The following is a 23,678-nucleotide window of genomic DNA, read 5'->3' as shown; positions in this document are numbered from 1 at the left end:
CCGAGTGGGCCAATATGGAGCCACTAACAAGACCTGCTCCTCGTCCTCCCTGACTTTGCACAGGAGCTGTGCGAGAAGGCTCACTGGGGGAAACGCATATTTGCGTAGGCCCCGGGGCCAGCTGATTGCCAGGGCATCCGTGCCGAGCGTGCCGCCGGTCAGGGAATAGAACAACTGGCAGTGGGCAGTCTCCGGGGAGGCGAACAGATCTATCTGTGCCTCGCCGAAGCGCTGCCAGATCAGCTGGACCACCTGGGGATGGAGCCGCCATTCGCCCGGAAGCGGAGGCTGCCGTGAGAGCTCGTCGGCTGCACGGTTGAGCACGCCTGGGACGTGAATGGCACGAAGCGACCTCAGATGCTTCTGACTCCATAGCAAGAGATGGCGGGCGAGTTGCGACATACAGCGGGAGCGTAGACCACCCTGATGGTTGATGTACGCAACGGCCGCAGTGCTGTCCGAGCGGACCAGTACGTGCTTGTCTGTCAACAGCTCCTGGAAGCGGCCCAGTGCAAGACGTACTGCTAGCAACTCGAGGCAATTGATATGCCAATGCAGTTGGGGCCCCGTCCACAGACCCGACGCTGCATGCCCGTTGTACGTGGCCCCCCACCCTGTGGCAGAGGCATCTGTGAGGACCACAGCATGCCTGGACACTTGTTCGAGGGGAACTCCAGCCTGCAGGAACGAAGGGTCCGACCACTTGGTGAGGGTGCGACGGCAGTTCGGTGTCACGGGGACACGGAACGTACCGCGCTGCCACGCCCATCTCGGGATCCGGCCACGGAGCCAGTGTTGAAGCGGCCTCATATGAAGCAATCCGAGCGGCGTGACTGCGGCTGCGGATGCCATATGCCCCAGGAGCCTCTGAAAGAGTTTCAGTGGGGCCGCTGTCCTGCGCTTGAGCGTACTCAGGCAGGTCAACACTGACTGGACGCGCTCCTCGGTGAGGCGCGCAGTCCGGGCGACCGAATCCAGTTCCATACCGAGATAAGAGATCCTCTGCCCGGGGGAGAGTTTGCTCTTGGCCCAGTTGACCCGAAGACCCAACCGACTGAGGTGAGCTAACACCATGTCCCTGTGTTCGCACAACTGCTCCCGCGAGCTGGCCAGGATGAGCCAGTCGTCGAGGTAGTTGAGGATGCGAACGCCCTGTTCCTTGAGCGGAACAATGGCCGCCTCCGCAACCTTCGTGAAGACGCGGGGCGACAGGGCCAGCCCGAAGGGTAGGACTTTGTACTGATATGCCCGACCCTCGAACACAAAACCGTAGGAAGGGTCTGTGACGAGGCAGAATCGAGACATGAAAGTACGCGTCCTTCAGGTCGATCGCTGCAAACCAATCCTGGGGACGGACGCATTCGAAAATGCGCTTCTGCGTAAGCATCTTGAACGGCAGCCTGTGAAGGGACCGGTTCAGGACACGCAGATCCAGGATTGGCCGTAGCCCACCGCCCTTCTTTGGTACAATGAAGTAGGGGCTGTAGAACCCTGACTTCATATCGGCTAGAGGGACCGGCTCGATTGCATCCTTCACCAGGAGGACAGCAATCTCCGCCCGGAGAACAGGTGCATTGTCCAGGGACACCTGAGTGTAGTGGACACCCCTGAAGACCGGGGGACGCCGGGCGAACTGAATCGCATAGCCGAGTCTGATAGTGCGAATGAGCCAGCGGGACGGGCTGGGGAGCGCTATCCAGGCTTCCAGACACCGAGCCAGCGGGACCAAAGGCACCACAGACGCACCGGGGGTGGGGCAGCGAAGCAGAGTGCTGGAACCCGACTCGGACGGCGCAGCGGCCCGAAGTGGGGTCAGACTCTGCGAGGTGACAGTGTGAATGGGAGACGGCTGGGGGGCGGCCTCGACCATCACACTGGGACCTGCTGGCGAAGTGAGAGTGGGCTGCGAGTGGCAAGGCGGAGCCTCGCGCGCTGACAGCCACAGTCTCTTGTGACCTGGAGGATTGGGAAACTGCTCCTTTTGTGATGAAGTGGGTACCGCTGGACTCCGGAGAGCCAGCGGCGGGACAGACAATTTCACAAATTCCCCCCGGCCCTCCTCCGGGGGTGGGAGAGACGATGGAGTCCTCTCCCGAAGAGCAGGAACCTTCCCCTCCAGGTCGCCCGTCTCAGGGTCGCGTCTTCCTCGACCTCTTGCCACCTGGCTTGGCCTGAGCGGGCTGGGCGCCGCGTCCGCGACCGGCACCCTGCTGTTTGGCTGGTGTAGGCTGCTGCTTTGCCAACTTAGCAGGGGCGGAGGACGACGCAGGCGGGCGCCCTCGGCGACGAGCGGGCTGAGGCTGTGCTGCCGGCGGCGGGGTGGAGGCAGCAGCGGACCGCCGGGGCAGGACGTGTTTGATAGCCTCAGCCTGCTTCTGGGCGGCAGAGAACTGCTGGGCGAAGCTCTCTACCGCGTCACCGAAAAGGCCGACCTGTGATATGGGGGAGTCCAGGAACCGATATTTGTCGGTATCCCTCATATCAGCAAGGGTCAGCCAGAGGTGGCGTTGCTGGACCACAAGCGTGGCCATCGCCTGACCAACAGAACGTGCCGTCACCTTAGTCGCCCGGAGGGCGAGGTCCGTGGCGGCACGCAGCTCCCCAAGCAGCTGCTGGTCAAGACCTCCCTGGGGCATTTCCATCAACGCTTTTGCCTGATGAACTTGCAAAAGGGCCATGGCATGCAAGGCGGAGGCAGCCTGTCCGCAGGCTCTGTAAGCTTTCTCTGTCAAGCCTGACGAGAATTTACAGGCCCGGGATGGGAGACGCGGCTCACCGCGCCAGCCAGAGGCCGTTGGACACAGTTGCATCGCAACAGACCTCTCGACTGGGGGAATCCGCGTATATCCCCTAGCCTCCCCGCCATCCAGGTTGGTGAAGGCGGACGAGGGACCAGGTCTCGCACGAACGCTATAGGGCGTCCGCCAGGACCTGGTCACCTCATCATGCACCTCCGGGAAGAATGGCATCGGGGCGGGGCGCTGGGGACCAGCGCGGGCCGCCCCGAGGTACCAATCATCGAGCCGAGAAGGTTCGGGACACGGTGGAGGGTTCCAGACGAGCCCGACCTTCTCGGCAGCCCGGGAAAGCATAGCCGTCAACTCAGGATCAGGCTCGGACAACGCTACGGTCCCGGAGGGAGGTAACGCAGCCGAGTCCTCATCTCCCGAGGACTCTTGCTCACCTTCCGATGCCGCGATCGACATGCAGTCATCCGCCGGTGCTCCGAAAGAAACGGCTGGTCGCTCCGTAGAGGGACCAGCACGCTCAGTCAGCAACACCACCGGTTGCAGTGAGGTAGAGGGGACAGGGGCCCGCGGAGCGGCGCTCGGCGGGGAAGCCCTGACCGTGATCCTCAGATCACCCTGCCTACACGCCGGCGCACCGTCACCCCGGCCGAAGCCAGAGAAAACGGCGGCACGGGGCATAGGGGAGGGGACCCCCGCTCCCTGAGAACCAAGGAACGAGAGTCTCGATCTCAACACTGCAATAGTCATGTTCCCACAGTGAGAACATGAACTATCCACAAAAGCTGCTTCAGCGTGCTGAACGCCCAGGCACGTGATGCAGCGATTGTGGCCGTCAGCGGGGACCAATGAACGACCGCATCCAGTAACGCACAGACGAAATGACATCTTAAAAAAGACGCAGGGTTCGTCTGTGAAGCTCTTTTAGGAGGGGAAAAATTCAGCTCTCTTGTGCTGAAGCACACAGGGAGTGTCACGATGTGTTCGGGTACACCACTCCCCGAACACAACGGAGGAACCGGCCCAAATCGCAACAGACACAATGCTGGGAATTGGAAATTGTGTGCTGTAAAAACAACAGTTGAGAGCTTTAAGCTCAGGCTCCTCGGGAAGCTCGCGACCTCGCTGAAGTGCCGTTACACCAACACAAGAAGAAGAAATTTTCCTTTCTTTTCTTAGCTTGAAGAATTCACTGAAGTCTGAAGCTGGAAACACACTAGATGGCTCCGAAGCGAAAGACAGAGTGCGATTGCATCTGCTCCCCTATTTATACCACCTGGCGGGGGCGGTGCGCATTATGCAAATATCGCACGCCAACTCCATTGGCCTGTTGTAGTTCACTCGAAGCTGATAGGGCTCTCTAGCGATATCCCAATTCGTCGGTCACTACTGACGTACGTCGAACGTGACCGACTGAAAGGGAAGCTGAATTTCCAGCAGGCATTATTTCAGTCTTCAGTGACACATGATATTTCAGAAATCATTCTAATATGCTGATTTGGGGCTCAAAAATTATATGTTATATGTTATACATCAATGTTGGGGAAAAAATGTGTGCTAATTTTTATTTTTTTTGGAAACTTGATTGTTTTTTATGTAACAATGTTAAGTCTTTACTGTCACTTTTGATAAAAGAGGCATCCTGGCCGAATATAAGTATTCACTTCTTTCAAAAACATACATTTTAATGATGATCCCAAATTTTTGAACAGTAGTGTACCTTGTCGCTAAATGTCTCTTGTTAATTATGATCAGATGTTAGCATGTTTGCACCATTATCGGATCTGTATAATTCCTTTAGTAAATAGGGCGCTAAAATGACTCACTACAGAAAAATAATCAACCCAATCTATGGTCGCAATTCATGCAGTGTACAATTCAGTGAACTCCCCCCTCTCTGAAAAAGGATTTGTCTTAAATATGCCCATTCAGTGCTGTTACACAAGAGACATGACTATGTTTCATATGAAAGCAACAATAAGCCATTAAGAATGGCAGTGTTTGTTTGTGTTGTAATGTTATTAGTGTGAATTGGGTGTTTATGTACATGTGTGGGGTTATGAGTAATAATTCTCACCAATCATGAAGCCCATCAGCTTATAGGGCAGGACGCAGGAGGAGATGAAGGCCACCCACAGAGCGATGTACAACTTCTGAGTGATCTCAGGCTGAACCCACATAAACAAACTGATGTACACATACGCACACAAACATCCACCCAAACACATACAAACATGGAGAAACATTCATTAGTTTCCTTCAGGTCATAAGCTCATTTTTACTTTCCCTGTACAGAGCTCTAATATTTCATTGGTTTTGTGTTCACCCATAAAATGTTTGCACTCCCCTGTGAAACTTCTCAAAAATCGATGTTCAATCGCAAAAGCCTTGAAATATTATTTCCATCACTAGATTTGTTTGCTGGCTCAAATGTTATGTTTCTCAGGCGAACGCAAAAGCACTGATATATCTTTTCTCCCATCTCAAATTTAATTTGAGATTTAATCATTAACATTTTTCTTCTCATGTCATATTATTTCCATCACCATTTTTTTTCAATTGCAAATGCAAAAGTTTTGCCCCGAGAAACTTCTCTGGAAACTTTTGTCTTGTGTCTTGTGAAATGTGTGTGTTGTCTCACAAAAGTATTGCATTTTCTCGCAAAATCATTGAAATAGTTTTTCTTCTTATCTTGTATTATTTCCATCACCAGTTTTATGTTTCCTGGCAAAATTTTGCATTTGTTTGTGAAGATTGTAGGGAAAATGCAAAAGTTTTGCAAGCGAACACCAAAGCATTGATATCAATATTTGACATTTGATCTCATATGTTTCTATCATCATGTCCCTTTAACCCCTTAACTGCCATTTTTGGGGAACAGACCCCAACTTAAATTGTTTTAAATCTTGAATACTTTTGAGCACAGGCTTAAGTTTGGTCTCCTTATAAAGGGGACACTTGGCAGATTATTTTAGAAGTGAAAGAAGAAATATGAAAGTGAAATAATAAAAAAAATAGTTATTGAAGTTTTAGTTTAGAAAAATGTAAATCTTAAAATGTATATAAAATATATATTTTACAAAACTGTTTTACTCTAAAGGCAGGAACACACCAAGCCGACGCTGATGAACTAGTGGCGACGAAAGCAGACTGTGGGGTTGGCTCACGTCGGCAGCGTCTGGGTCCAAAGTTGCCCTGACACACCAAACCGACGCTCGACAGCTGATGGCCAAGTAGCACGTCCGTTCTGCGCCTGCGTAAGATGAAATGCCTTTCCGTACCAGCAGGTGGCAGTAGCTGAACAGCCAATCAGAATGATCAGATGGCCCGACTGACCGGCGAGCTCCGACTCCAATTCAGCATGTCAAATCGGCCGAAAAAAAGCAGACGAGGACCAACTTCAGAACACACTGAGAAAACTTAGTTGGCCGATGAACAAAAACTGCCTGACGGCCGACCGTCGGCTTGGTGTGTTCCTGCCTTAAAACTGCAAGAAAATCAAGGAGTCAAAATCTAAAATCTAATCAAGTTGTGTTTCAAATTTTGGGTTGATATCTCAATAATTGAGCTTTCAGTAAGATTTTGTTTGGGCGCAGTACCAAACTTTTCCACTAGATACCATCCAGGCTCCATTTGTGACCACATAGGGACTCTTCCATTTCCATATAGCCTATGAGTGACTTGAACCATTTATTTCCATAATGTTCATACAATTTATGAAACTGACATCCTATTCAGAAATAGTATAGGCAGAATGGCAGTATTTGGTTTGAATTCAACCTTTAACAAACACATAAAAGACATGCAAAAAGAAGATTTTTCACTTTCATTGCTATATATAGTTTGTCATTATTATTTTAGGATTAGACTAAGATATTAGTTTTAAGTATACAATGGCAAACGTCCTGCTAGCGGAATGGTGACAGTTAAGGGGTTAAGGAGCCCATAGTCCAACAATAAAAGTTAAAGAGCTACTTACTTTTTGATTTTCTCCAAAACATCTGCCATCTTACCAAAAAGATTCTGCAGAAAAATATGTGGATCAAAAAGAACAATACACAAAATGAAATTTGAGAGACATGTCCATAATATTATTATGGAAATTATAATTCAAAATGTCCACAACACAATTTCATATGACTATTTCACATTATAAAATAAAAGTCCTCAAAACCTATAAAATAAACCATTTTAAAGTAATTTCCATCTATGCTTAACAACTATCAGCTGCTTTTCCTTCACTATCACTATCACAAACTCACTCATAACAAAAAAATTTTGTTTAATTTATTTTTGTTTTGTAAAGAAGTTCATACACAAAAGAAGAATCCATCAGATCAAAAAGTTTTCAAGATCAGGAGAATTAATAAAGTGTGTCCAAACTCTTGACCAATAATGTAAATGCAATGGACAGCTTTATTATTAAAATAAAAATGTAAAAAATAAAAGCATTCATGTGTACAAGCCTGTAAAGTTGATACCTGTGCTTTTTGTGCAACATCGAGAACTAACTGAAACTTTTCAGACACAGTCAGGTCTTCCTTTGGAGGTTCCTGGAAAAAAAGACCACAAGAAAGAATATTGAAATATGCACAACATAAAAACAAAAGTCACTGAAATATTACCCCGAAAAACATTCCTACCACAGGTTCAGAAACTTCAGGCACAATACTCCACTGAATTCTCCATCCTCTATAGAAAAAAGAACAAAATTAAATTGATTTGTACATGTATGTACACAATATGTATGTTTGTTTTGTGTTTATATACAGTCACTGCATGTGCAGTACATGTACAGTGATAATGCCTGCCTGAGTGGACAAATATGCTGACATGATGCTGATCTTTTGGTAGTATATCAATTCTTACAATTGGCAATTTCAGCCAATATGCAACAACACCCTCACATATAGAAATTTAAGTTAAATCTAGGTAACATTTTAAATTGAACCCTGAAATGATTTGACACAGTTTCAAAGACATACTAGTGAAAAAGCGAACATTGTCTTACCTGGCTATGAGGTAGTTCAACGACAACCTCAGAATGGCTAAGAATAGAAACAAAGGAATAGCCCAGCCATGCCATGCTGCATTCATATAAATCTGTGACAGAAAACAAAAACACCACACACAATTTAAAACCCACAATTTAATGAGCAAGTAAAGATTTTGTAAGTAAAACATTTGGTACCACTTTATTTTAGTTCCTTTGGTACATGTACTTGTAGTAATAACAGTAAATTATGCATAATTACATGAAACTAACCTTAAACTAAACACTAATCCTAATCATAACCTTATAGTAAGTACATGTTGTTAATTAATATTACTCAGTACTTAAATGTATAATTACATTGTAACAAGGACACCTTAAAATAAAGTGTAACCAAAGATTTTTTGCATATTTTAGTGGTAAATAGTAAATTACATACTGTAAGTAACTTATTTGTGTCCAAAAGAAATGCAGGATGTGTAATATGTACAGTATAACTGCAAACATAGAAAACTGATGAAAGCCACTCACAATGAAGGCAATCGCTGACGTATAAACTGAGTGCCAGTTGGATAAGGCGGAAAGATTCCGTAAGAAATTTGTTACCGGTCTGGCACCCCGTTCTAGAAAAAAGTAAAAATGTAAAGATAAACAAGTTAAGCTGAAAGCATGAAGTGTATATTAGTGCTTCAACATCAACAAAAATGCGTGAACACTTAAATACAACAGCAAAAATAGACTTACTAAGTCGTCGCATATTTTCTGTTAATCTGAAAGACAAAACAAACAAGCAAAAGCAGTTTCATTTAGACAGAGTTTGAGATATGATTCATGTCAAAGGCACAAACAGTGGGGACAAGTTACCTTGCCTTCAGCAAACATCACTAATTTCTTCCACCAACCACAGCCTGTCTTGTATTTTTATAGCACAGTGACACTTAAACCGTGTAAATCAATGAAAGCAGACAGCTGTGGGCAGAACACACTCAATACCCCTCTTCAGAGACAGATAGATGTACTCCATTGATCCCTGAGGGGACGTTTAAGAGACATGGACGACTCAATAGCCTCATGTATAATTGAGGCAGTTACATGCATCGACTGGACATCAGATTCAGAACTTCTGAGAATTCTACCACAAACAACAAAACTTCAAAACTTCTCAATAGGTTTCGAAATAACTGTAGTCTGTATTAAAGGATTAGTTCACTTCAGAATTTAAATTTCCTGATAATTTGCTCACTCCCATGGGAGCCAAGATGTTTATGTCTTTCGTTCTACAGTTGAAAAAAATGAATGTTTTGAGGAAAACATTCCAGGATTTTTCTCCCTATAGTGGACTTCAATAGGGTTCAACACTTTGAAGGTCCAAATTGCAGTTTCAATGCAGCTTCAAAGGGCTCTACATGATCCTAGATGAGGAATAAGTCTTGTCAGCGAAACAATTGGTCATTTTCTAAAAAAAAAAAAAAAAAAAAAAAAATTAGATACTTTTTAACCACAAATGCTCGTTTTGCACTGCTCTGCGATGCGCCACGCATTACGTAATCATGTTGGAAAGGTCACGCGAGACGCAGGCGGAAGTACCGAGCAAGTGTTTACAAAGCAAATGTGCAAAGACTAAGTCAAACGGCCTTTACAAAAAAAGATAAAACAGCAATGTCGGACGATTTTGAAGTTGAAGGAGAAAATTAGATGTTTTTCTCAATTATTGAGTTTTTCACCCTATCGCGGTACTTCCACCTACGTCACACGTGACCTTTCCAACGTGATTATGTAATGCGTGGCGCATCGCAGAGCTAGTGCAAGACAAGCATTTGTGGTTAAAAAGTATATATATAAATATATATATATATATATATAGAACCTTATTCCTCGTCTGGGATCGTGTAGAGCCTTTTGAAGCAGCATTTAAACTGCAGTCTGGACCTTCAACCCATTGGTAGCCAGTGAAATCCACTGTATGGAGAAAAATCCTGGAATTTTTTCCTCAAAAACCATAATTTCTTTTTGACTGAAGAAAGAAAGGCAAACATCTTGGATGACATGGGGGTGAATAAATTAAAAGGAAATTTTAATTCTGAAGTGAACTAATCCTTTAAATAAACCAAGTGGATTAAACAGTGAACCTTACTATTTTTTGAGAAAGCTCTAAAACATCTGAAGTTCTGAACATACTGGATTCTTTTTTTTTTTTTTTTCTGTTACTTGTTGAGTCCTGCTTCACTAGTGTTCATTGTATAGTAATCGTAAATTCCAGTAAATGAAAAGTAAAAACAAGGCTGTACACAGCATGTTTGTAAGGGTTTTGAGAAGGGTTTGGGGGGTGTTTTACTATGAATTTGTCTTTTATTTTGAAAACTCTTCATGTTTATTGGTTCTTTAAAATAAAAGTCTTAAATTAATAACCCCCAAACATAAAAACATTTACAAGCAGACTGGACTGCCTTGTTTTCAATTGCATCAAATTATTAGCACAAAACAAGTTTAAAAATGAGTTACACTTTTAATAATAATTACAATATGATAAGTTGAAATATCTTTTTTTAAAACAAGCTGCATTAAACCCAGAATATTATTTTACATAACTCCAAAAAGAAGGCCAGCTCTTCAAAATTGGGCCAGATTTTAAGGGCTGGACCACCAAAGATTAGGCAATCAAGCTTACATTTTTCATGGTAAAACCAAACACTAACCCTCTGAGAAATACATCATTTGATAAAAGAGGAGAACATAGAAAACTTTTATTTTGACATGCAAATTAACTTTCTAGTCAAAGTAAAAGCTCCATGTTATGTAAGTCCAGCCCCTTTTGAAGATCTCCTCTTTGCCACTATACTTGGCCTATTCTGACTAAAAGCATCCTGACCACAGGGGGGCAGATGTTTACAATAAAATTTTACTGGACAGAGAAAGAACTATGGGAAATGATAACAGAGCAGAGTATTTTAGTTTCACAAGAATGACATGAAGAATGACTTCATTCTATTTTGAACACTTCTTCCAAACCTGTACATAATTTAAAAACACATGTGCAACAAAATAATCTGAATTGTATAATGTTCTACAGGTGATCTTTCTTCACTGACCTTTTAGCACTTAGTGGCTCCTCAGCCTCAACTGTGTTCTCCTCAGGCTGGAAGCGAAAATCTTCAATGTAAACCCCAAACCGATCATACAGCCAGCTCTGCAGCCGCGAACACACCGTCTCCTTCTGCTGTTTGTCTACAGTGAGAGTTTAGAGATATACATCATTCAGAGGCCACATCCAAAGCTCTATTAATCTAAATCCAACAGTGGGCATAGTGAGAAACAGAGAGCTTGTGCTCTACATTCTCATTTCCTGCCTCAAACAAAAGGGGTCGGTCTGGCCTAGTTGGTCTACAAATTTAGACAAGTGCCTAAAATAACAGGCTGAAAGCTTCCTGAAGCAGAGTTTTCAGAATTAATAACCACACACAAGCGGAAAATCCAAAACCTTTATACAGGATTAGAGCCACAATTACCATTTTAACCCAAATGACTGACAGACAAAAACAATAGTCAGATAGAAATTACTGATTTTGTTGCAGTAATTTACAAAATGTTCTGGAAAATTTGTTTTTTGTTTATATATATATATATATATATAAAAACGGTTAGTTCCTGTCCTTGATTCTGATTGGTCAATAGCTGTGTTTTATTCATGATAAAACACTGCTATGACCTCTTCACTCAACAGTTCTGTGTATCACTACACAACACCCTTAGCAACCACTCTTAGCAACGCAAACTGTACGTTCTCAATTGATATTGTTCCTTGAAGCTTACTGTATTATGTAGAAGAGTATTGTGAGAAAGAGAATGAGTGACCGAGTGTATTACCTGCATTTAGGTTTAGCATTTTCCTTCAGGTCAGTCCTATGTTCATAATAAAAAATCTGTTTAAATGTCTGATGTATTATCTTGTCCTTTTAACATTTAAGGGGTTTTCCCGTGACTGACAGTGCTAGTCAAAGCATTTGTCAGTTGTGTCTTGTTCCGTGTTCACAACAATTCAGTCTTTTCAATGTAAAAGTCTACTGACTGACACACTCATAAAGACATCTAATGGCGTAATAATGTAACTTCTGTTGCTGTTCATGGTCAGGGACTAAAGTAAGGCTTTAGAGAAAGTTTACTTAATGAAAGTTGCATTGATACATATTTTTGGCTTTAATATTTGTATTGTGTGGTAACCGTTTTATAAAAGCAATAAGGTACTCGAGGCTAGTGCTGTATCGTGAATAAGTCACCGCTTCGCGTCGTGCCTAACGAGGTCCTTCAGCCGTGACTTATTCACGATACAGCACAGCCTCGAGTACCTTATTGCTTACATATATATGTATGTATATATATATACTATTGTTTTTTGTTTTTCATTTTTGTTATTAAAAATAAGAACAAAGAAGCAAATCAAAAACAAAGATACAAATGATAGACTTTGAATAAAACTGAACTAGTTTTATTGATACGTTTCAGCACTGAAAGAGAAATATATTTAGCCATTACAATTTTCTTGTCCGCCATGTTGGATGAATTCTTTTCACTTAGCTTTTTGCAGTGTATTGTGGGGTTGCCTTATCTGAAAACAATACATATAATTCTGCCTTAAAATTCCTTTGTTATAGTTTATCTGAAAATGGTGAGGTCTAGACATTTTTTCATCTAAAAGTAAATAATTTTGAGACTTTTAAGGGGTGTTTACATGACACCATTTTCAACAAAAAATGGAAAATTTTTAATGCCTTTTGGCCGTTCATTTACACGACAACGGCGTTTTAGGTCCTGAAAACAAAAACTTTTGAAAACGGGTTTCAAAGTGCAAGTTTTGAAAATAATACCATTGTTGCCGCTGTGTAAACTACAAAAAAAAAAAAAAAAAACGCGGTGAAAACGGTGACATCATGCGCATGCGTGTTACATTTTCAATCTATAGGTGTGTACTAATAATAATAAAAAAAAAAGTCTATAGGTGCGTACTGTTTCTTTACAAAGTGACATCGCCAACTACGGGCCTGGCATGAATAATACAGCAGTTTTATCCTTCTTGCGGATCTGTGTGAACAGGGATCATTTCAAAAAAAGCAAAGGAAAAACATTTCTGTTTTTAGTACATCGTTGTCATTTAAATGTACCCTTAATGTCATAACATTGTCGGTTGTGTTACCTGTGCCATTAGCTGCAGGTGGCTGCTGTTTCCGTGGAGGCTGAGGTGGAGAATCTTCACACCTGCACCAGGAAACACAAACTACATTAACCTTCAGTTCATACAAAACTTCCATACAAAAAAAATGACAATATGTAGTTTTATGAAACATTCACAGTAGCCACAAAAACACACATGTAACATGACTGAATAAGTTACAGACTGTCATAGCATTAGAAAACAAAATGTCAAAGCAAGTGGAATCTGCAAACAAATTGTTTTCTCAGACCTAACCAACCATACTTTTCTGAGCAATTTTTGCAATTACTAGAGTCAAAGAGTTTGCAATAAGTGTTGTTATTAACAAAACTAAAACTCTTACAATTTTTTGAAAATTGAAATAAAGCTGCATTAAAATACAATTTTATTTTATTCCCCCAATTAAATTTTTTTATAACTTTATTCTAACCTAAAATTATATAAAATTATTTGTTTTGTCAAAATCTCATCAACACGTTGATCTTCTACACATATTTGAAGGTAAATGTTTAAAAACTTCTCCTCAACATACAGCACACAAGCCTAACAGGTCGGCAATCAAATCAATCAATTAGATATTGAAATGACATCAGTGGAAAGTACACTCTGTACTGACGTATTGTTGTGCATGCCTCTCTACATATAGACATTGACAGGGTCATGGGAGGTGGGATGTAGTAGCTATTTTTATAGCTCAGCGTGTGGCGTGGGCAGCCCACTGTGGTCAGTCCTGCTGTGACAGAGTACAGGACCAGGTCATTGAACTGTCAACATGCATCAGTTTACCACAGCCTATAGAAGGATACTATAAAATAACAAAGTTTTCTTTGAAACAACAACCTAATTCAACTTTTAACGTTTACTCAATTGATTTTGTCAATAATTATTTTCATATTGTGGCCGATAACCAATAAATGGATGATATTATGTCTTTCCCCACCATTGACGAAATTTTTTCACCATTTAGAATTTTACGGAAATCCATGTTTTCACTGATATACAGTAGAGGGGGCGCTATTATGTATCTTCTGAAAAAATACAGAAACTCTAGATCAAAACACAGGCAAAGAAGAAGCATTGCTTATGCACATTTAAGCTAACACGATCATCAAACAATAAACAGTATATAAATCAAAACTGCCTAACGTTAAGTAATGAAATGTCGACCCAGGGCGAGCTATAGGACTGTGAAGCTTTGGTGGTGCTGATGGACTTGATCTACTCCATATATGTTTTGATCATAGTTCTGAATCAGATCCAGACATAGTCTTCGACACAAATGTGTTTTTCTATTTTTTTGTTCAAGATGTTGCTTTTGTATGAAAATTAGCCATATTCAAGTGGTGATAAAAAAAAGAATGCATTAAGATTTATGTTTTTGTTTTAAGCAGAGGCTCTGTTCTTTCTTTTGATATAGTGTATGTTCAGTATACTGTGCTTCCTAATACAAATAAACTGATTAGATCATTTGTTCATAAATCGCATTACAATAAATGTCTATATACTGTACAATAAAATTTGAGTGTTCATGTGGAAATATGTGGACGTTCAAAAATCAATGGAACTAATTCCAAATAAGAAGCAGTTTTCTATTCCCAATCCCTAGTACTTGCATAGAGCATTTGTGGCCTAAGGCTCCTGTGCTCTACATCCATTGTCTGACACTTTATGTCAACTCTGTAAAGTTTGTTGGTGTTGTCTATTTTTGAGTTTTTTCACCTGGTCTTCAGCACATCATTCATCTTCTGTTCCAGGTCAAGTCTTCGGCTGCGTTCTCTCTCCAGCTCCTGCTTAAGAGTTTCCACATTGGTTTCTTCTCTGAGCTTCCGCAATTCCTCCTCTGAAATAAAAATCATACAAATTACCATATACTTCAATGAACCCTTTTGTATGAAGACAAATATTATGATCTAGTCCAGGATATGTAAGTGTTAACAGGAAATATTATAAAAATTTCTTGTCTTACTACATGTTTTTTGACATACACCATAGTAATACTATGGTATACTGTAAAGTACCTAGATGTACCATTTAAATAGTTGAGTGATTTATATTTTTATTTTTATTTTATTTTTAGTGATTTTTATTTATTTGGCACACGAATATGGCAATCACTCAGTATCATGATATTGTATATCACCACCTAAAGCCTAAATGGGTGATGATGGATGTATTCATAATACTATACTATACTTTGTTAATACAGAGTTAATACAGTAAGAAAAAAAGTTAATAATAGTAATCTTAAACGCTACAGTTAAAACATGTTCATTACTTCATTTTGTACAATACCTTACAATACATGGCTATTAACACTGGAAACTAATATGCTATACTTTGATCTTTTGTATCACTTCACACTCTCTTTTTCTCATGTGATGACAGAGTTCAAATCAAATTTAATTTATATTTATTTACATTTATTTACTATGGTACTTAGCAAAGTAGCTTTGCAATAAGCAGGTTCATTGCACTCATTGAGTCATTATCGCAAAATAAGTCCCTTTTGGATTATACAAGATGTTTCAGCTTCACATCGGGGACAATTTAAAAGTGTTTTCCTCAATAACTCTCCAGTCTTCTGTTTGTGAAATTTCAGTAGTCTAATGCACCGCTGTGAGCCTGCAGCTATGTACTCTACATGGTCTTTGTTCCCAGCTAAGCATTATAAATATTTAAGTGCTAATATGAGCTTCCCTCTTACAGGGAGCCATAAATGAGAGAATAAGATCTGAATGACCATCAGCGCTCTATAAAACTCTTGTGCCTGAACCGTGAGTTCAGAATGATGGCCATTAGTGGAAGTGCTTCTGTGTGACAGATGGTTTCAGATGAGATGAATGCTGTCAGCTGTACAAAGGTACATCACTAAGCAGGCAGTCAATTAATCTATAGCGATGTTTCTATTAACAGCATTTAGATTTTCACAAGCCTGAACTGCCTAAATATAGATTCTAACTAAAGTAAAAAGCCCGGGGATCCTTATATATGACTAGCATCCAACCCTTTTTAGTGGTGTTAGCTAAGGTAATCATCACTATTACTATTGCTCATGCGTAGAAATGGAAGTTTAAACTTAGTGAAAACTTGCCAGGTAATGTTTCTTTTGGTGTAGTGTTCATTTTCTAAGCAATCTGACTAACAGTTTTCACTTTTGACAGTAAAATAATTAAAAATCCCTTAAACTTAGGGGCTGTTTATACGACACCCTTTTTAACTATAAACAGAAAACGACACCATTATCGTCTCCATGTAAACTACAAAAATGTAAAAAGTATTACGTTTTCAGTCTATAGGCACATAGTGTTTCTTTACAAAGTGACATCGCCAACTACTGGCCTGGCATGAATAATACAGTCCTTTTTGCGGATCCGTGTGGGATTGTTTTGAAGCGTCGCTTCACTGCCATATTCATAAATCCTCTCCTGTGGCCTCATGGGATAGTAAAGTGTCCATCATATGCACACTTCAGAATCTCGCCGGAAATAGTAGGTCATCTGGCTTTTCGCCTACTGTTTTATGAATACCACAAATGCGGACACACTGGCTCGCATACAGTTTTGATTACTAAATAATATGGAAGTAGGCATATTCAGATGTAGAGCAAGTATACTTCATTATATAGCATATACAAACACAGGTCATACATATGCACTAGAATTTTTCATCCTTATCCAGTGTCAGTGCTTTTCTCAAGAAATTATAAGCAAAAAAAAAAAATTTCTGCACTTGTTTATACTTCAGTTGCAAGTATTTCTTAACCACCTTTCACAAGCACTCGCCAACGTGGTTATCTTCTGCTTCTTATGGTCAAGAGTAGTTTGTTGTTGTTGTTTTTCCATCTCCTCTGTTTCTTTATCGACTGTGAAGTTGTAACTTTACCAGTAAATTACCGGTATGATGCTGTGTGTGAACAAAGAATCAAGATTAGCACGTACAAAGAAGTCTGCTTTGGGCCAATCATAAAGTTACTATGGAGATAATGTGATTACTCCGCGCCGTTTACAGTAAGCTCCGCTGCTTTTTCTATGTAAAAATGCACTAGATGGACATCTTTGACCGTTGCACCACATCTCACAGCTTTTTCAAGGTGTCGAGCTCGAGACCCAGCCTTCTTTTTCATTCATCAGTGCTGCGGCTCTGCAGTTAGATACTATTATGTCGGTTTTGTGGTTTTAAGAGCTCTATTTGATCATTCCCTTATGCCTGTCACTGAGACTTAGACAAAATGTTGTCAAATTGAACAGATAGTGAAACTAAAGCGCTTTTCCTCAAAGATCATTTTATGATGACTGACATCACTGAATTTACCGTTATTTTGGTGCTGGTGTGTGAATGGTCTCTTACCAGTAAAAAGCCAGAACGGCGTTGCTTGTGTGAACAGCATGATTGTGTATTTACCGGTAAAGTCATTCTGGTAATTTTACGGTAATTTACCGAGATTGCTGTGTGAAAGGGGCTATTGATTAGCTGGTTCAGGCATGTTCGATTAGGGTTAGAGCTGAACTCTGCAGGACAGTGGCCCTCCAGGACAGAGTTTGCCAATCCCTGCTCTAGCATATGCGTAAAAAATGAAGTATACTTGGGCTTTACATTGAAGGAGGTAACAACTACTCAGAACACCTTAGCAACTGCACAACAAGATGCTAACAGCTACTCTGAAAACCTTAGCAATGCTAATAACCACTTAGAACATTTTAGTTACCACAATGCCCTGACAACCACTCAGAACACCATAATAACTGCACAGCAATGCGTCAACAGCCATTCATAACATCTTAACAACGTTAGCATCATAACACTCTGAAAACCTCCCAAAACATCCATAGCGAGAAAATCAAATACAGTACAAATTAAATTTTTCATGCCATAAACTCTTGCTGAGGTTTTAAGGAAAGGGTGCTTCAAAGTGTTTTTAATCTTGCGGATGGACAAATCACACAATGTACCAAGCCGTGGTGTCTCTAATCAACATCAAAGCAACATCTTTAGATCTGTCTTGATCGTTATAGGCAGGCCACACTGAGAACAGACTGATTATGATATTACAAAATCAACATTCTGTCTGTAATTCTCATTGATCTTCATGTCTCTTCAGAAAGAAAATCATATATTTCTGCCTTCTTACTCGAAAGCTGAATGTGTTTGAGATCAGTCTATGAACTTCAGAATATGTTGACTGAAGTGCTGAAATTTTATGTTAGAAAGACATGTTAGTCATATGAAAACATCAACAGAAATGTACTAGGTAACTGAACTTGGAGGTTGGGGGCAACAGTGAAAACCGCAGACTTGGCAAAACTGCTATTGGTCTACACATGTTTGTTTGTTTTTTTTCTCCAATAATCCTTTTTTTTCCAGATTCTCATAGTTTCTTTTTCTCTTAAGGGGCTTTCGCACCAGGTAGTTATAGGAACTTAGTTATAGTAACAAGCCACCAGGGTAGTTTCTGAGAACTAAATGTTCCCATAGGGCCATTTTCCAGGTTGCATTTGCACCGCCAGTAGGAACTCTGAAGTGACATAAGCTGCGCTTGTTGTTGTGACTTTTATTTTGATGGCGCAGAGGAAATTTATTTTGACAGCGCTGAGAACGCCAGAGCCTAAGCACACAGCTCTCTCATTCTCCGTCTTCATTTGTTTACAATCTGTTTAACAGTCCTGTCTAACATGTTATTAGATAGAACGGTTATAAAAAAAAGAAAGCAAACAGTATATGAAAAAGTATTAGCATTTGTCGTGTGGTTGATGCTCATTGTCGCTAGCTCAAAGTTGTGTTGGATTTTCTCATTAGCTTATAGGTTGAGAGGTTTATCTATCACTGTATTTCTATGTTCGTAGAGTTGAGTAAATATATAGGTGTACACAGCTTTTTTAAAAATGGTGGGTACTGGTGTTTTGTAAGCAGTAGGCCAATCAGATTACACTTACATCACTGGTAGTTCCTATTGTGCTGAGTTAGACCCTACTCTGTATTCTACTCCCTACTCTGGAGCTAATTTAGGCTGCATCCGAAAACTTAGGCAGCTGACTTGTTGCCTCGCTGCCTTACAGGCAATGACTCTGCAGGAGTTTCCGCACGAAGGTACCTCACGAAACTGATTTTGGACAGACTTCTGAGGCAGTGTAAGAGTTTAATGATCTACAGCACTACAACATTTGTTTGACCTCAATATTGGTTATTTAAAGTGATAGCTCAAAAAATTCTCTCAACTCTCAACTAAGATTTTAAGAAAAATCGTCCATCAACAAACCCTCTTATCAACAATGAACCTATACTTCTGTCAAATGTCTGACCAGCCTATTGTGCATTACAGAACATTTAGTGTAACATTTTGATTTCAAAATCAAAATTCACAATTGAAACTCCTCATGTAAATCACACAATACAATTTACTAACACCCCCAGTTGATTAAAATAGTATAATTGTAAGCTAACAACTCAATACTCAAAAATATTTGATAAAATAGTTCATTTTATATTTATTCATTTAGCAGATGCTTTTACAATTGAGGAATACAACACGTGATTCATCTTAAAAATGCAATAAACATGAGAAGTGCAAGCAGTACAAAGTTTCAGCCATCGTTCAGAATAGAACAAGCTAGAATAAACCATGTAAAAACAGTTGCGTGTACACATGCATTGTGGTGGCAGAAAAACAGTGGTAAGAAATGGAGGAAAACAGGCGAAATCCACAAAATTGTGAGATATAACCCTTTTTTATTATTTTATTCTGTGGCTTCCATAGACTGCTACTGCTGAACTGCATTTTCAGCTGTTTCTTGAACATTGTCAGGGATTAGTTTTCATGTGAATTAGTTTTAATTAATTAACAAAATTTTAGGTTACACTTTATTTTACAGTGCTGTAGATACATTGTAATTACTCAAATAAGTACTGAGTACTATTAATTAAGTACATGTACTTACTATGGAGTTACAGTTAGGGTTAGGGTTTTTTTTAGTTACTTGTAATTATGCATAATTTACTGTTATTACTATAGTAAGTACATGTAGTAACGTGTAACTATGGCACTGTAAAATAAAGTGCTACCAAATTTTACAGTATTAAATAAAACATTTAGCTCATATATAAATAATATTTATATTATTTCTATTACAGCATTTCCATCAGCTTTACTGTTTTTGTTGCATAGCAATTTTCCGATGTCAGGGACAATATCTTCAAGTAGAAGGATGCCACCTAAAAAATTTACTTAATAAAATGATGTTGTCTTTAATACTTCTAATAAAACTATCTTATAAACAACAGCCTTTGACTGTATTAACAATATAGAAAGGCCTCTAGTAACGTCTTGTTTAAATATAGCACCTGGTATGAATTAGCAACAGATTCTTGTAATAGAAATGATAAGCCTATGAAGCCTGTCAAAGTAAGAATGCTGGGAAGGTCATGAAATATATAGTGCTTCTTCCTCTCCCATCACTCTCTTTCTCTCTTAGTAATAATAGCCCTTCACAGTGTGCTTCATGATCTCTCTCTCTCTCTCTGTCAGTACATTCACAGCACCCCGCAGACAGACAGGAGTCGCCATCAGGCACCAATAACAGAAGTGGAGCGATCTACTCTAGTGCTGCTGATAGCCCTCCATCCTGCACAACAGAGCCATTTCAGAAAGACCACACAAACACCACACAGATAAATAGAGATATGAGTCATCATGTCTGATGTATTTCATGAGTACACGTTCCGGTAAATTTCCAGAAACTTTCCAAATTTTACCAAAAGCTTCCAAAAATCCTGGAAAGTTTCCAGAAATTCTCTGGAAATTTTCCGCCTCTTTGCATCCCTAGATACGAGTCATTATGTCTGATGTATTTCATGAGTACACGTTGCATTTTAGTAACAGACTCTGGTGACTGAACTAAACTTAACTTATGCTATTTTTATACATTATGTATAGGTTGAAATTTGAAGGAATATAAAGACTTTTTTTATTTGTGCTTAATTCAGTCCTTACAAAAAAGAGCTGTGGCTGCACCATGGTAAAGCAATGATATCATGGTAGTACCTTAAAGGGTTAGTTAACCCTGAAAATGAAAATTCTGTCATCATTTACTCACCCTCATATTGTACCAAATCCATAAGACTTTTGTTCATCTTCAGAACACAAATGAAGATATTTTTTAAAACCTAAAACCTAAGAGATTTCTGGTTTCAAGCTCCAAAAGGTCAGCTTTCACGTGAACGGAACGCATCAAGATGAGCTATGTGAAAGTGAAGATATTTTATGAATAAAGACTTCATTTTTGTGTTGTTTTTACACCCAAACATTCAAATCGCTTCATAAAATTTGGATGAAACATCGCATGGATTACTTTTATGATGCCTTTATGACCTTTTTGGAGCTTTGGAGCTTGGAACGTTTTGATTACCTAGACTTTCATAGGATGGACAGGTTTCATTAAAAATAATTTTTCAAAAGAATAATGAAAGTATATGGATTTTGAGTGAATTAACCCTTAAAGGGTCAAGAATTGAGAAATCAAATTTTCCTTGATCTTTTGATATATAAGAGGTCATTGTACTATAAAAATATCCTGCAAGTTTCAGAACTCAAAACTTCCATTTCATTCCAAAAACAGCTTTACCAAGCACAAAAAATGACTTGTTTCAGATTTTGTCACATTATGACGTAATAGTGCGACAAAAGACCGCATCTGCATAAGATCAACACCTACTTCTACATCATTGCCTCTTTAGCCCCGCCCAGACTCCATCACCAAAGTTGTGGAAAAACACAATCTTTGCATTGCCTTCCTTGAGATTATAACATTAAGAAAGCATGGATGAACTTTATTTTTAACAAAGTTTCAGTCAGATCACATTAGTAAGACACTGTTCGTTTGTTCATTTCATTTTACTGCGGATTCATTTTTTTGTTCATTTCATTTTACTGCGGACCGAGAGTTCAATGCAGGCTTTTTAGAGAGACTGAAAATAAAAAATGATGCAGTGCCAACTATATTGGATCTGACAGTTATGTCGTAACACTCAAGTGTGAGAAACAGTGTTTTTACCATGTGTCACTATTCCTTTGATACAAATCATTTGATATGTACTGAGTATTTATGCTGTAGAGCTGCAGTGAAACTGTGAATATTTGTGATAGTTGTGATTTGCTGTTCTTTCCTTTGCTTCAGCATTTATGGGGTTAATATGGGGGATTCACGGATACAGAAGAAAGCAGGTAGAGAACGCTTCGTTTTTTATTGTTTTGATCTAAGCCATTCGCAGTAATCCTGAATAAAAGCTTCAGTAAGCGACATCTTCTGTTTTGTCACCTGTAAGACATTACAATATGTTTCATTTTTATTTAAAACACGACACTTGCAAATGACAATGTATACATTTTTCACTTCATCGTAAAGGATGAACTATGAATTGCCTATAAGAATGACAGTGTGACAAACAATGATACATTCATTCATAATTCCGTTTACACGAAACACCGTAAAGTCAACTGGTTACTAAAAGTACTTAAACTTTATTTGCCACAACTAAGACTTATAAAGCATATGTAATACGCATAAATGTTTCACAGTGTTGGCAAATGTTTCAACTATGTAAGAGATATTTTTCCAACATCTAAAGTTTTCAAAACTTTTTCACGTGTAATGGCGGGGATGTTATTTTAATATGCAAAACTGTTACCCAATCATAGCAGTGGGCGTTTACTTCCAAGTCTTAAATGTGGCACGCCTATCAAAATGGAGTGTTCGAAATAGATGGTCAAAAACAGGATAGAAAATATCAGTAACACTTTATTTTAGTGCCGTAGTTACATGTTACTACATGTATAGTAATAGCAGTAAAATATGCATAATTACAAGTAACTAACCCTAAACCAAACCCTAACCGTAACTGTAACTCTATAGTAAGTACATGTAGTTAATTAATAGTACTCAGTACTCATTTGAGTAATTACAATGTAACTACGGCACTGTAAAATAAAGTGTAACCAAAATATCTTATTACTTCTAAATTAGGATGTGTTTTGATGTAAAATCTTGATAACATTACAAGTGGACCTCAGAGAACATTATAAAGTACAAAAAAATAAAAATGCAGTTCATGACCCCTTTAAATATATACAATGTTACTAAATGATTATCATATTCATGTACCATTGTATTTATATTTTACTCCAAAGAATGTCATAGAATACCTCTATGTCAGTAGATTACCATGGTACATGTTCAAAAACATGATATGATCATAGATTTTTCTAAGTGAGCAAGCATGAACTGTCTCTCAGTTTGCACATAAGTGCATCACATAATTTTTTCATATCTTTGAATGTACTGTACAGTCTGTGCACTGTCATATAAATTGTGACACAACTTTGTAAAACTAGGCCAAGGAAAACTGAACTTCATGAAATCTGGCACGTCTTTTAATTATTATTTTAATGAAAGTTAACATTAGTAATAAAGTATTTTGCATTATTAAATGCAGTCATCTTGCTTGTTACATTTTCAATTTGAATATTAATGTAATGTAAACATAAACGTAATCATAATACCATGTCTTAACCAGACACAAGGGTCAAACCCACGATAAAAGGTCAGTGTTAATCAGAGTTTTTGTCCTAAGCAAGCACAACAATGAAAAGTTTCTTTTTTCGCAGCATCGTGACTGGGAACAAGAACATAGAAACTGTGTCCAAAGATGATAATCTTAAGTTCATTGTATATTGTTAAAAGGT

At 39.6% G+C, this 23,678-nt stretch overlaps 1 protein-coding gene across 3 annotated transcripts in view; it reads right to left on the bottom strand.

The window, feature by feature from the left end:
* The window catches only part of gramd4a (GRAM domain containing 4a), a 67,167-nt gene that overhangs the window by 12,784 nt on the left and 30,705 nt on the right, over nucleotides 1-23,678 (bottom strand). For all 3 annotated transcript variants that reach the window (XM_051890139.1, XM_051890138.1, XM_051890140.1), the window contains 10 exons: nucleotides 14,666-14,786; nucleotides 12,929-12,990; nucleotides 10,830-10,965; nucleotides 8,485-8,510; nucleotides 8,272-8,363; nucleotides 7,759-7,850; nucleotides 7,391-7,439; nucleotides 7,229-7,300; nucleotides 6,727-6,770; nucleotides 4,825-4,934 (listed from right to left, as the gene is read on the bottom strand). In XM_051890139.1, coding sequence (XP_051746099.1) covers nucleotides 4,825-4,934; nucleotides 6,727-6,770; nucleotides 7,229-7,300; nucleotides 7,391-7,439; nucleotides 7,759-7,850; nucleotides 8,272-8,363; nucleotides 8,485-8,510; nucleotides 10,830-10,965; nucleotides 12,929-12,990; nucleotides 14,666-14,786 — 804 coding nt within the window. The remainder of the gene's footprint in view (nucleotides 1-4,824; nucleotides 4,935-6,726; nucleotides 6,771-7,228; nucleotides 7,301-7,390; nucleotides 7,440-7,758; nucleotides 7,851-8,271; nucleotides 8,364-8,484; nucleotides 8,511-10,829; nucleotides 10,966-12,928; nucleotides 12,991-14,665; nucleotides 14,787-23,678) is intronic.

Source organism: Ctenopharyngodon idella, chromosome 4, assembly GCF_019924925.1.
Source record: "Ctenopharyngodon idella isolate HZGC_01 chromosome 4, HZGC01, whole genome shotgun sequence".
NCBI classification, from domain to species: Eukaryota; Metazoa; Chordata; class Actinopteri; order Cypriniformes; family Xenocyprididae; genus Ctenopharyngodon; species Ctenopharyngodon idella.
Note: the sequence above shows the minus strand (reverse complement) of the source record. Positions and strands in the feature narration are given on the sequence as shown.